The sequence below is a fragment of the Chelmon rostratus genome, chromosome 4 (assembly GCF_017976325.1).
Source record: "Chelmon rostratus isolate fCheRos1 chromosome 4, fCheRos1.pri, whole genome shotgun sequence".
NCBI classification, from domain to species: Eukaryota; Metazoa; Chordata; class Actinopteri; order Chaetodontiformes; family Chaetodontidae; genus Chelmon; species Chelmon rostratus.
Window position 1 is genome coordinate 15,972,284 of NC_055661.1, and position 12,482 is coordinate 15,984,765.

General features: G+C 40.8%; 2 protein-coding genes across 6 annotated transcripts in view; one reads left to right on the forward strand and one right to left on the reverse strand.

Moving 5' to 3' along the window:
- The first annotated feature begins 1,239 nt into the window (after positions 1–1,239).
- LOC121606009 (serine/arginine-rich splicing factor 11-like) lies at positions 1,240–9,186 on the forward strand. Of its 5 annotated transcripts, XM_041936163.1 has the most exons (12): positions 1,240–1,586; positions 3,779–3,912; positions 6,670–6,779; positions 7,009–7,098; positions 7,189–7,235; positions 7,328–7,461; positions 7,678–7,759; positions 7,895–8,008; positions 8,144–8,233; positions 8,365–8,436; positions 8,526–8,703; positions 8,863–9,186. In XM_041936163.1, the coding sequence occupies exons 1-12, from the start codon at positions 1,465–1,467 to the stop codon at positions 9,067–9,069; spliced, it is 1,380 nt and encodes a 459-aa protein (XP_041792097.1). In that variant the 5' UTR covers positions 1,240–1,464; the 3' UTR covers positions 9,070–9,186. The 5 variants fall into 5 exon arrangements, with proteins under 5 accessions (XP_041792097.1, XP_041792098.1, XP_041792099.1 ...); XM_041936164.1 differs by lacking the exon at positions 1,240–1,586 and having other exon boundaries at positions 1,620–6,419; XM_041936165.1 differs by lacking the exon at positions 1,240–1,586 and having other exon boundaries at positions 1,620–3,912; positions 4,158–6,779.
- Positions 9,187–9,985: 799 nt separating this feature from the next.
- The window catches only part of LOC121606008 (ankyrin repeat domain-containing protein 13C), a 28,038-nt gene continuing 25,541 nt past the window's right edge, over positions 9,986–12,482 (reverse strand). The window contains exons 12-13 of the mRNA XM_041936162.1: positions 12,261–12,361; positions 9,986–12,092 (exon numbers count right to left, since the gene is read on the reverse strand). Of these exons, the coding sequence (XP_041792096.1) occupies positions 11,962–12,092; positions 12,261–12,361 (232 nt within the window). The 3' untranslated portion in view covers positions 9,986–11,961. The remainder of the gene's footprint in view (positions 12,093–12,260; positions 12,362–12,482) is intronic.

Here is a 12,482-nt window from a genome sequence, read left to right on the forward strand (position 1 = left end):
TTTTGGGCCAATGTTTCACTGTTAACACAGACGGTTAAAAAGCTGTAAATCTCATTGTTATCATGCACAGAAAATATAATTTATCTCTGCAGACAGGGTGCAGATGTGGATCCACTTGCCTGTCTCACGTCGTTGATCTCGGCAGTGACATGTTGACAGTTTCTTCGGGATTATGCTGCCCTGAGTTGTTAACGTTACTGAGTCCTCAACTTTATGAAGCAAAACGACACCATTCAAATTCTCAAAATGCAATATAATCAAAATATCTGCAGTAGCTAACACTGCAGCGACCTGTTGACGTGCCAAGGAGGATGCTAAGTTAGCAAGCAACGACTTTGCGCCTGGATCTGGGTCGTTGAGTTGCCTTTGACCGTTTGTTGTTTCAAGCACAAAGCATCGCTTGATTGTTTAAAATTACCGACATATCTCTGCATGCATTGTCATCCTTCAGTTATTACGGTGCCTGCATGGCTTCGAGATTTTGAGAAGAAAAACGTTAAAAAGACTTGATTTTGAAAAGCCGCTAGCTAGCAGCCGAGCAACGATATACTGTGACACAACCTAAACCACACCCACTTTCACGTCAGCCGTATTCCGAGCAATGCTGTATTTACGTACAATTGGAAAAATACTAATTTTTTGACAGTTTTGGGGTGCTTTCCTTTAGTATTTCCGTTTGATGTTTGTTTTTGTCAAAGAAAAATATTGTACTCTTTCCTTCAATGCATTTATTTGACAGCTATTTTACATTTTACTAGAGCTAGAGCAATAAACCGGTCAAGTTGTCGTATCAGCCAATAGTAACTCATAGAAGATTTGTCTGTATTGCTGTATATGTCTGTGTGTATATGTCCTTAAAAAAGCCAAATAATTCTAAGGGATTTCTATCAAGATTTTTTATGTTATGTATTGGCGTAAAATAAACAAATACTAGTGACCAACAAATCATTATTGGATGTTCTAAACTCACAAATATTGAAATTACTATCAGCCTGCAAAATCCAGAAACGGTTAAGCTATAGATTTTAAAGTAAATACAAAATTAGCTTATAAAGTATAATGCTATCATATGATGAAAGAATATTTGTCAATGGTGATATTACTTCTTCCACCACCGGTAATATCGACCAAAAACAATGCTATCATATTATTCTGCCCCCCCTTGTATCGGGCAATTCATGTTTTGTACGTTAAAGCTCATATGTACGAGCTTACAAACTGGACATGAAAGCAGCATCCCTGCCTCGCGACATTTTTGGCAGCGGCATTGTTGCTCTCTTGTCGCGGCCGTTGTGTTCTCGTCCGCAGCAAATGTTATCCACCTTCTATCAACAGCAAAGATGCTAGCTTTTGTATTCGCCTAATGTTTTTTTCGTCGTAAACGTTACCTAGCTCGTCTTTTTTGTTTTAAATTCAGGCACCTTGCTAGCATAAAGCTAGCCAGCTTGATTAGCCGTCGCGAAAATGAATTCCAACACGCACGTCATTCAGGTGACAAATGTCTCCCCGAGCACGACGTCCGAACAAATGAGGACTCTGTTTGGATTCCTCGGAAACATAGAGGAGCTCAAACTGTTTCCACCTGAGTGAGTATTGTTAACTTTAAAATCGGTAAAACGTTGTCTTACCTATTTTACGCGGCTCACGCTGGGCTCCTCGTGAGGCCTGTAGCGTCGAGTAGGCCTCACTGCACGGCATGCTAATGCTAACGATTGCCCGCGCCTTTAGTGAATGCAGCAGCAGTCACTCCCCTCAATGCATGAGGGACACATATTGGTACTTTTTACGATTGTGTGTTTATGTAAATGGTTTTGTATAGCTTTAAATTCTTTCTTCCACAGACGTCGGGGTGTAAATAGGGCCGAAACAGTTAACGCCAGGCGACTAATCGGTCGATAGATGAATTAATTACCGACAATTTGTGGTAATCTGTTAAGGTTAGTTAGTGTTGCCAGATTGCTTCGATGTTTTCCAGTCTAATAATTGCTCAAAATCCGTCCAATTTGATCGAAAAAACGCTAAAATATCATCTGTAATGATCGATACAGATGAAGTCATTAACATTAATGATGTGCTATAATGTTAACATTAAACAACAATTCAAGTCTTCACAAGTGCGCAAGAACCCATATAGGAGGCTGCATCACACAATGCAACTACAGAAACTATTTTTCATCTCTGCCCTCGGCTTTTATAAATACAGAAAAAGTAAAAGTGCACCTCGAATTGGAAAAATAATATGTCTTATCTGACTTTGTAAACTGCAGCAGTATGTACCCCCCAACAGGCACACAGGCATGAAGAGGGAGGGAGAAGAGCATGTAATCCCATGCGGTCTAAAAACCAAACAAATAATGATGTAATGTCTTACATAGAGCTTTCTGTTACACTACAACTCAAGTGTTTATGAGGTGAGGTGGGTGGTAATGATGGCGACCCCTATCTCCTCAGCAGAATGAATGATAATTGTCACATCAAAGTCGTGATGAGTGACTGGATGTGGTCTCATTGCTAAGGAACACAATTCATGAATATATTTTTAAAATACTATGTATTTTAAAACCAGACCAACTCGTGCTAAAACACTCCAAATCCAGTCCACCTGCCAGTCCATTTTACCCAGCGCAGTCCAACCACACAATCTGGCAACACTTGTTAATTGTTTGAGATAATTGTCAAGACAAAATGATAGCACTTAAGTAAAATATTGGGCCTATCGTTTATTAATCTGTCAGTTATTTTTGATTCATTGTTCAGCCCCTTCATGTCAAAATATTGTTAAAAAATGGCCATCACAAGTTCAAGAGTCCAAGGTGAAATCATTTCTTTTTTCATCAGACAAACAGTCACAAAGATACTCAGTATACATTTATAAAAATGTGTATAAAGCGCTAAATCCTAATATTCAGTAACTGAAAATAGTGCAAGCCCAGAATTTTTGTTTGATTGTGAAACCGATGAACTTGCCAATTGACTAGTTGTTTTAGCACTGAAAAATACTTAACATTAGCCTGTTCAAGCCTCTCTGCCTTTTCCTGTGTTGCATCACTGTAAATTTAATAATTTGTGTGTTATCCTTGCTTTTTCTGACATTTTCTATACTGAACAGTTGGGTAGTTGGAAAAGTAATGGTTAGATTAAATGATAATATAAACTGTTGTAGCCTGAGATGCAATAGTTACAGCAGTTTGTAAATGTAGTAAGTGCTGATATGAACAAAGTGGAAAAACCAGTTAACTTAATATAGCTATGTCAGTGATTTCCTGTTAGCAATTGCTTGGATTCTTGACAGCCCACTTGGGATGCCAATGAGCTACTGCAATACATATTTACAGGATTTTAACATTGACTTTAGAATGAAATAATTGTTTTTTGCTCTGTATTCTCCTCTATCGAATTACACCTGGCTCCTCAGCAGGTAGGACATGTCAAGGACTGCAACAACATAGTAACAGTCATAATTTCACTCACATGAAACCAGGGTGAAAAAGATGATGCTCAAAGCATCAGTGACTGACACTGATATTTGATTCTCAACAAATTCTTGATGAGAGTTGCACTAACACTGCAACACACTATAAATAAATAGTTGTAAGATAAGGTATCTTATCTTGGTCTAAGGAGAGCATGTAGAGATCAGAGAGTACATAAGATTGTGTTGCCCATTATTACCTTAGCTGTCCCTGGGGACACAAAACTCATTCAAGTCAGTTTGAAGAAGGCATGTTGGGTCTCCTTGTTTGTATTCTTTGCACAACTTATCTGTATTTTTTTCCAGTGACTCTCCCTTGCCTGTGACTTCACGTGTCTGTTTTGTAAAGTTCCTTGAGTCTGAGTCGGTGGGAGTTTCCCAACACCTGACGAACACCGTCTTCGTGGACAGAGCCTTGATTGTGGTCCCTTTTGCTGAAGGTGGGTGTATGTTTTATTCTTGCTTCACTCACATGGCTATCTCTGAACATCCACCACAATGTGTAGGTTTTTTTAATAGAATTGCAAACACTATCAAAGCCATTGTGACTTTTTTCTGAAAATTAGCTAAGCTTGTCTGTGCTTGGCATTTCTAGGTATGTGAAAGGGAAATGTACATTTGTGTCCATGTCTTACAATCTAGCTGTAAACTTCTCTCTCTGTTATTTGTGTTGTGGTTTTCATAGTGGACAAGTCATTTGCAGAGAGCCCCTTCCTTGCTGGCTGAAAGTGGTCCTCTGCTGCCATCAGGAGATTAGAAAAAATAATGGCACCAGGCTCGCAAGCCCCCCTTCTCTCTCTTGTTCTGCAGTAAAATATTAACTCTGTATTTTTTTCTCTGTTCAAGGCTTCTTTTCTTTAAAAAAAAATAGCCACACAACTCTTAAGCAAAATCAGGGGGTAGGGGAGAGGGTGCAGGGCAATCTCAATTCATCACATGTTCAAAGGATTTGAATATTTTTCAAATAAAATGTATGTCGATTAGTCGACATGCACCAAATTAGGGATGCCCCGAGCAGATCTGCCGGACTGGTATCAGGGCAGATCTTTCTAATTAATTGGTGTTGACTTTAAGCTTGAACCAGTTCTGATCCCCTGTTTATATTTTAACCTTTTGCACTATGGGTACAACAGCTACCAAAATGTCCCATTGTGCTTAAACCAGTAGGTCAGCATTGAGTTTCATGATATCTGCAGTGACAGCATGCATCAGTGAGGAAAGCCAGTTTAGGTCTCCTCTATTTCAGCAACATTTTGCTGGTGTTGTACACTTCTAAAAGTTTTGCAGTTGAAAACTGTGTTTTAGAGGCCCCGCACAGACAGACTGGTGTTTTCAGTTACTGGCTGATTAGACCTATTTAGGTTAAAGTTGGGTGGGGCTGTGGCGTGGTGGGAGTTTGCCTAGGTCACGTAACTCCAGGTGTAAGTTGCCCCGCCCAAAAGCGCAACATTAGTTAGCAATAGAGTGAAGGAGATGTCGATTAAGCAGTCTTACAGGTCCATGCAGTCCTGAGGAGAGGTCTAATCAGCCAAATGAGTGAAAACGTATGCATGGGTGTGCTGGGGGCCTGGCTTTGTTTTCTTAATGCAGAGCTGCTCACCAAATCCAAACTGGACTAACTGGACAACTGGATTAAATGTAATCTTAGCCTGATTAGGCTAAGTATACACCACACAACTGCATTACAGTAAAGAAAATATAAGTAGCGGACAAGGACTTGGTATTGGCAGAATCCTAACGTTTAGTGGCTCAGATCACGCCAAAATGTTCGGGACATCCCTACACCAAGCACAAAGCATGCAGGATAGATGAACTAATCAGCTGTGCATGCTAGAATAGATTTTGAAAGTGTGTCCCATCATCTACAGTTACTTTCAGCAGATGTGGTGGAAGTTAATTTGCACATGATTTGGTTATTAATCATGATAAGCACACAAACTGCCTTTGGCATCTACTTGCTTCATTCGCCAAAGCTTTGTATCATTTTACACTGTGCATCTGTATTTCCAAATTTTCACTAACACACGAGATAAAAGTAGCTGTAAGCCTCTGCTTGATGTTGCGGTAAAAATGCTTTTTTATGACCCTCTCCACACATGACTCTGAAAGAGTTGAGTGACTCTCACGTTTAACAGTGGTGTTTCTTTTGTTGTTGTGTTTTACAGTTCTTTTTCCTGGTTCAGCCAGCCCTATATACCAGGCCCTGCTGAAAATGCCACCAACAGTTTTGTCTTCTGCAGCCTTATCCTGTTTCTCAAGTGTCCTTTCTGTTGTGTGTGTGTGCGCGTGTGTGCGTGTGTATGTCTCTCTCTCTCTCCCTCTCTCTCTCTCTCTCCCCCCCTTTAAAAATGTAAAATGTCAGATTAAAAAATAGCCTGTTTTCAGATTGCACAACCATGGATGATCATCTCCATAAGATTTTCCCTTTGATTTTACTGTTTGGTTTTTCTTCAGCTTTGGGCACATTTTCCATGATTTTTATCACATCTGTTGCTCTCAGTAGCCTTTAACTGTTTAGTGCAGTTTATCTTTACATTGTTAACTGTTTTTAGTGACATACTGTTGGCTAAAGCCTAGCAGCACTCTAGCTTGTTAGCAGTACTTAATCTGGTTGGCAAGTAAGGTTTTGTTTTTGCTTTTGTTCTTGTTTTTTTTGTGGTGGGATTGTTCAAAGTAACCACCAACAAAAGCCCAGAAAAGGTAATATGACTGCACCTTTTCTGTTTTTGTATTGGTAATGGTAAGTGATGTTGAAATGTACCCTTGTGTCCACACCCAAATCATGAACTTTGTTTTCTGTATCTCAATGTTTTTGTGTGCTTTATAGCGAAGCAGCCGGCGCGAGTCGCTTGTTCATAAAACATCTAATGAAAGTTGAGAGCACATCCCACGGGACAACTGGCTGTGCTTGCTTACGTTTGGTTCATGACTTAAAAAACAAGTACAGGTGATAAAATCTTGGCAGTGTTGACCACAGTGTGTATTGTGACTTTTAAACTCATAGCTGCTAATCCTACAATCATACTTTCACAAAAAAAAGTCAGGGATCAAGATTTACAGACAAGACAAAAAGTGGATTTTTTTATTATTTTTTACTGCAGAGTAGTTAGACTGAGGTGGCTTGTCTGCAAGTCTTGTCTGAGTGTTAATCGATGTTTGCTTGGAGCATGTACTGAAATGTTGTTGTTTTTCTCCAGGAGTCATTCCTGATGAATCTAAAGCTATGTCGCTGCTGGCTCCAGCCAATGCCGTGGCAGGAATGATGCCCGGGGGAGGCCTTCTTCCAACACCCAATCCTCTGGCAACAGTATGTTTAGAAATCTTACATTGTGTTCATGATCATTGCAAGTGTTGATTTCCCATTAGATTCCTACCTACCAGGCAGCTCTGTGAATATTGGCTATATTTGTTATCAAGTTGCATTTGATTGATAAATGGGTGCAATAATTGGTGCTGGGTGCCTTAAGCTTGCTGCTAAATGCAAAGCTTGGTGGTGAGTGCTGTTAAATTCATATTACGAGTGTCTCTTATTTCAGATGGGAGGGACACCGTTCGGAGGTCTTGGAGCTCCCAACATGGAGCAAATGGCTGCCATGGGAATGCCGGGGCCTAACATGAACCCCCAGGTGAGCACTTGGTCAGTCACGCTCATAGTCGCTGCACATTAAAACACACTTTCTGTCTAATGGGTAATATCCTCCTCGTATCTCTTTCAGGCGCTCTCTGCAGACTTCCTAAAGCTTATGCAGTCCATGGACCCCAAGTAAGAAACCATACACACTCTTCATCCAGGATATGCAATCTTCTGAGCTTATATATGTTGAGAAAAGTCTAAATAATTGATGGCTCTTGCAGATTGAATCCATTAGCGGCCGGACTGAACTTGAATCCAGGCCTGAAGACTGATGCCTCCAACAAGGAGATTGAAGAGGCCATGAAGAGAGTCCGAGAGGCTCAGTCTCTCATTTCTGCAGCCATTGAGCCAGGAAGTGAGTGCTCTGTTTTCTCATGCCCCCTTTGCAGAAATGTCTTAGCCAAGACTATGTAGCAGCTACTTATTTTATTTAGTCGATTTTGATGTGTGACAATGTTAATGTTCTGTTTTTTTTAATTTGGCTCAGTCAGCCGTGGAATATTTGTTCCACTGTGTGAGCACTAAGTCTACAAGCTGGTAGATCTCTAACATTTTATTGTGGTTTTTGCAGATAAGAAAGATGACAAGCGCAAACATTCCCGCTCCCGTTCGAGGTCACGGCGCAGACGGTCCAGATCTCGCTCAAGACACAGGTAGCTGTCCATGGACTAGCAATACAAGACGTGAAGAAAAGAAATGGCCTGTGGCGTCTACATACAAGACATTAACAGCAGCTTATGACTGGCAGTAATTTATCATTTTAAAAATGTGCCACTTAATTTTGGCAGGCGTTCAAAGAGCAGGTCTCGGCGGAGATCCCATTCAAGGAGTAGGAGGAGGTCGAAGAGTCCACGAAGGAGGAGGTCCCACTCCCGGGATAGAAGCCGCCGCAGTAGATCCAGGTCAGGACCAAGACCAGGGCTTTTTTTTTTTTTTTTTCTTTCTAATGCCTTGTTCACTGACATTGTGAGAAGGACCCTTTCCTTCAATGTGCTGCTGCTTGCTAATGTTGTTGACTATGCTTGTGTCTTGACCAGGGACAGGCGGAAGGAGGAAAAGTCTAAGAAAAGGTCAAAGACGCCCCCCAAGAGCTACAGCAGTGCCAGGAGGTCTCGAAGCATCAGCCGGTGAGTGGGTCTGAAATACAGGCACACAAGTGCACTGCCTTTCAAATTAGTGTGATGCTCTGCTCTATTCACAGCAGTATAAAACTTGGCAGTAGTCCAAACGTTTTTTTGTTTCGTTTTTTTTTACCCAGGAGGCACAGGCGAAGCCGCAGTGCGTCTCGGTCCCCCAGGAGGAAGTTGTCCAGGTCTCCCTCGCCCAGACGGTGAGTCGTCGTTTTAAATGCGATGAATATTATTAAATATTATATTTTAGAATACAACTCAAAACATTTGATACATTTGTCATGTCCAGTCACAAGAAGGAGAAAAAGAAGGACAAGGAGCGTGAGAAGGAGCGGGACAGAGACAGGAGGGAGGACAGGGACCGGAGCAGAGATGAAAGAGAACGTTCCACCAGCAAGAAGAAGAAGAGCAAAGACAAAGAACGAGATCGGGACCGCAAGTCCGACAGTGAGAAGGGAGACGTTAAGGTGTGTTTAGAGCGTGTCATTTCCTGTTGATATTTTTGGTTTCTAGTTGAACATCAGTAGTTAGATGCATTGAATGTGATTTAGCTGAGAACATTAATAACAAAGAGCTAATCACCTCTAAATTCCCCTTTTTAACAGTCGGTTAAAATGTCTCAACAGGTGACCCGGGATTATGATGAAGAAGAGCAAGGTTATGACAGTGAAAAAGAAGGAGAGGAGGATGACGATGAGAGGAGGAGCGACTCTGACTCTGCCTCATCCCCCAAAGGCCAGGAGGAGATGGAGCGATCCGAGGGCCCAATCCCCAAAAAGTCCAAGCTGAATGGAGACGATCACCATCAGGAAGACATGGAGATGAGTGATTAAGAGCATCCCGAACCAGACCGTGTTATCTTTCCACTGTCCTTTTATATTTTTAATATAGGCCACAACGTGTCTGTGCCTCAGTCTAAGTAAAAAAAAAAAAAAAAAAAAAAAAAAAAACAATTTAAAAAATGTTGTCTTAACTGTAGAAGCATTGGGGAGGGGAGTGTAAAAGGAAAGCAGGCAGTTAATTTTGTAAAGACAAGAAAACGAGGACTAAACTATGAATAATGTGAGACATGGTTTTAAATTGCCATTGCTGTACTTTTTTAAGATCCTGTTGATTTTTCTTTTTGTTGCCTTTGTGTTTAAACGTCCTGACAGTAGAATACGCAGCATTTCCCACTAAAATGTTGTCTTTGTAAATATTTTACTAGTCAGGATTGAGTCCTTTCCTCATTCAAACCGTTAGTCACTCACCACCTGCCACCAACTTCATGTTGATCTTTTGGTTGCTGAACCATTTTTGCTTCAATTGTGATGCGCCCGGTCGTGTTTCAGCTGACCTTCCTATTTACACCCCTTTGTAACTGTACACTGTAGATTGAAATGTGTTGTTGCAATTAAATGCTTTGTCTGCAATAGGTTTTCCAAAGGAAACTAATAAAATTGGGTCAAACTGTCAACTTATGTCACTGCTATATTGATGCAAGTGTTTGACATTATGGGAAATGCGGTCCTTCTTCCTGGAGTCTGCTCAAATGTGGTGCTGGTAGACTAGCATTAGTTGTTTCTAGTCAGTGTGTGCTGTGTTAAGCAAACCAGCAGCTTGCTGAAGCTTCATATTTACCAGGCAGATATTTTATGTTAACTTATGCTCTCTGGCAAGTGAGCGTATTTCTCAAAATGTCAAACTCCCCTTCCCTCAGGCTTCCCTCAGTAATAGTACTGAGGAAAAAAAAACGAGTCCAAACTCTCAGATATGTGGAATTTTTATTTTAGTACATTTTATATGAAAATAGTGTCGCAGACGTATACAACAGTCTTTGCTGTACAACGGACATGTAGAATGCTGAATTTCCTACGTAAAACATGTAAAATTCAAGCAGCTGAAGACAGGAAGGAGCATGAGATAAAATGTCAAGCGTCATGTAGGTGAGGAGGCACAGTATCAGTAAGGTTGGCTGCACTTGCCCGTTAGGAGGAACGTGTTGTGGAAAAAGATTTGGTTATACTGATAATGAATATGGATGTAAATAAGCTAATTGTTCTAACAATACTTTGAGTGACCACATCTGCGTAGTACACCTTTTAAACTCCAGGAACAAGTTAACAAACATGAGCACCACACCAGTTTGTATCAACACGATTAAAAGCTCATGAACCGCAGCAGCAGCTATAAACACTCCTGGAGAGTTTAACAGCCTCCAGTCAGCACCTCCTGGACTTCTACAGAATTCGTTTTCTGGGGAAACTAGGTGCTTTGTGCTTTTCACACTGTGGAAGTGATTGATTATTCCACACATCTGGAGGAGGTTCACAAGGATGGGAAATAATGACAAGAGAGTAAAGAGATTTTTTTTTTCCTTTAAAACATTAACAAGTATGTACAAAAATAGCAACTGCCACCATGTTACAAACCAATGAACCCCTTGAATTAACCTGTGACGCTACGTAGAAAAATTTCCACAACTCTTCTGCTTGCAGAGAATATCTTAAACTCATCAGCACAAAGAAGAAAACAACGTAAAAGACAAACCTGTATTTACAGACTGTGCGAGAGAAAAAGCCTGGTTCTTGTTATTTGTAAAATTGGCATGAATGTTGTAACCATTCATTAATTCCCTAATATCTACTTACTGTACAGTTTTCTTCTGTTAGCAGGATTGTGGAGTTTGTTACATGGTTTACAGGTGTAGTAAGAAACAAAAGGCTGAGACATCATAAATTACCCTCGCTGCCACTCGAACAAACAAAAAAAAAAACTGGTACCATAAAAACTGCAGCAGTTCTAGCGTTGCCTCGATGAAACTATAATATTTCAAAAGCAGAATTAAAGGTTGAGTATCACAAACTGTAGAGTGACTGTAGTGGATCTTAATAGTGCCCAAAAGTTCAGTGATGCTACTCCATGCCCATGAAAATCAATGTTACGCACACACACACGCACATGCACACACACTCACACACAATTTTCTAATGTGCAGAGTTAAAGTGGAATCCTGCAAAAAATTATTTTTAGGTTTTTAACCTACGAAGAAGCTGCTTCACTTAACATTTCTTGAAAATGAATGTCAAATGACATTTTAATCAGTGTTTAGTACATCTCTGGGAACATTTCTAAGTGTAAAAAATGCAGTGTTGTTATTCCCCTACACATCTGTCTAACAAGCGTGCATTAGATTGTATGAATTTTATGTCTCACTGACCTCAAATCCAGCATCAGAAGAAGGGGAACTGAATTTTTAAAAGTCTACTTAAGCAGGAAAAAGTACCTAAAAAGTCATTTTTGGTGGAATTCCTACTCAACGTGTCACACAGTAATATCAGTGCCGTACTACGAGTCAGTTAAAAACATTCCCTTTATAAACATTACTTACATACTTAAATACATAGCATCAACTGAACTGGTTGTCTGTCTTCTACTTATATCCTGTGGACAGAAAACTCACCTGCTCAATGTCTTTTCACTGATGAGGCTCTCAACCTGCGACACAATGCTTCCAAACACTTTGTTAATACTCCGTCAGCTCTAATGAGGCCATTTATGTCCTGTCACGTCACACTCTCGTCGCCTTGTTGCTGTCTGTCGTCAGGGTTGGGATGGACGATGGAATCCACAAGCTGTCAAGAAACGTTGGCGCAGTTTTTTTTTTCCTTTTGTAATTCAAAAAGTATGTTTTGTAGCATAACGTGGCCTTGTTGCACGTTCGTTTCCTGCTCCCGCTTGAGAGGTTAAAGGTCGGGGAAGCGGCTGGGGTCTTCTTTATAGTCGTTGGGAATGGTAAAAATGGACTGATCAAACTCATCGTAGCGAAACTCCTGAAACGTCACGGTGGCTGTGATCGTTGGAAAGACGGGGATGTCTGCAGGGAGACATGAGCAGAATTACAAATCATATCTCCGAAAAAGGCCGGCTTTGAAACTCTACACCTGCCTTCAGAAGAAAATGAAATGTGGAGAAAATATCAAATGAAAAATCCCTGTCAATTAACACGTCGTCTCTATCTGTAGCTGTACCCTTCTCTGCTTACCGAGTTTGACAGGAAAGCCTGGGGGGAGCTTCATCTGAACAAACTCCCTGAGTTTATTAAAGTGCTTGAAGGGTGCAATCACTTCCAGAACATTCAGTAACCTGGAGGAGAACAACACAGACAAATGCTCACACAAATGACTGTGGACACTGTTGACGGCCACCTGCCACATGCCAGGCCGCCTGCTGTTCAACAACGGTCTGGATGCCAACGTAAAGGGGA

Excerpts from the sequence above, each read along its gene's own strand:
- LOC121606009 (XM_041936163.1), top strand. The coding sequence starts at position 1,465 with ATGAATTCCAACACGCACGTCATTCAGGTGACAAATGTCTCCCCGAGC. Across the intron at positions 7,099-7,188 it reads GGCCTAACATGAACCCCCAG|GCGCTCTCTGCAGACTTCCT; the intron begins GTGAGCACTTGG and ends TATCTCTTTCAG. Across the intron at positions 7,760-7,894 it reads AGATCTCGCTCAAGACACAG|GCGTTCAAAGAGCAGGTCTC; the intron begins GTAGCTGTCCAT and ends TAATTTTGGCAG.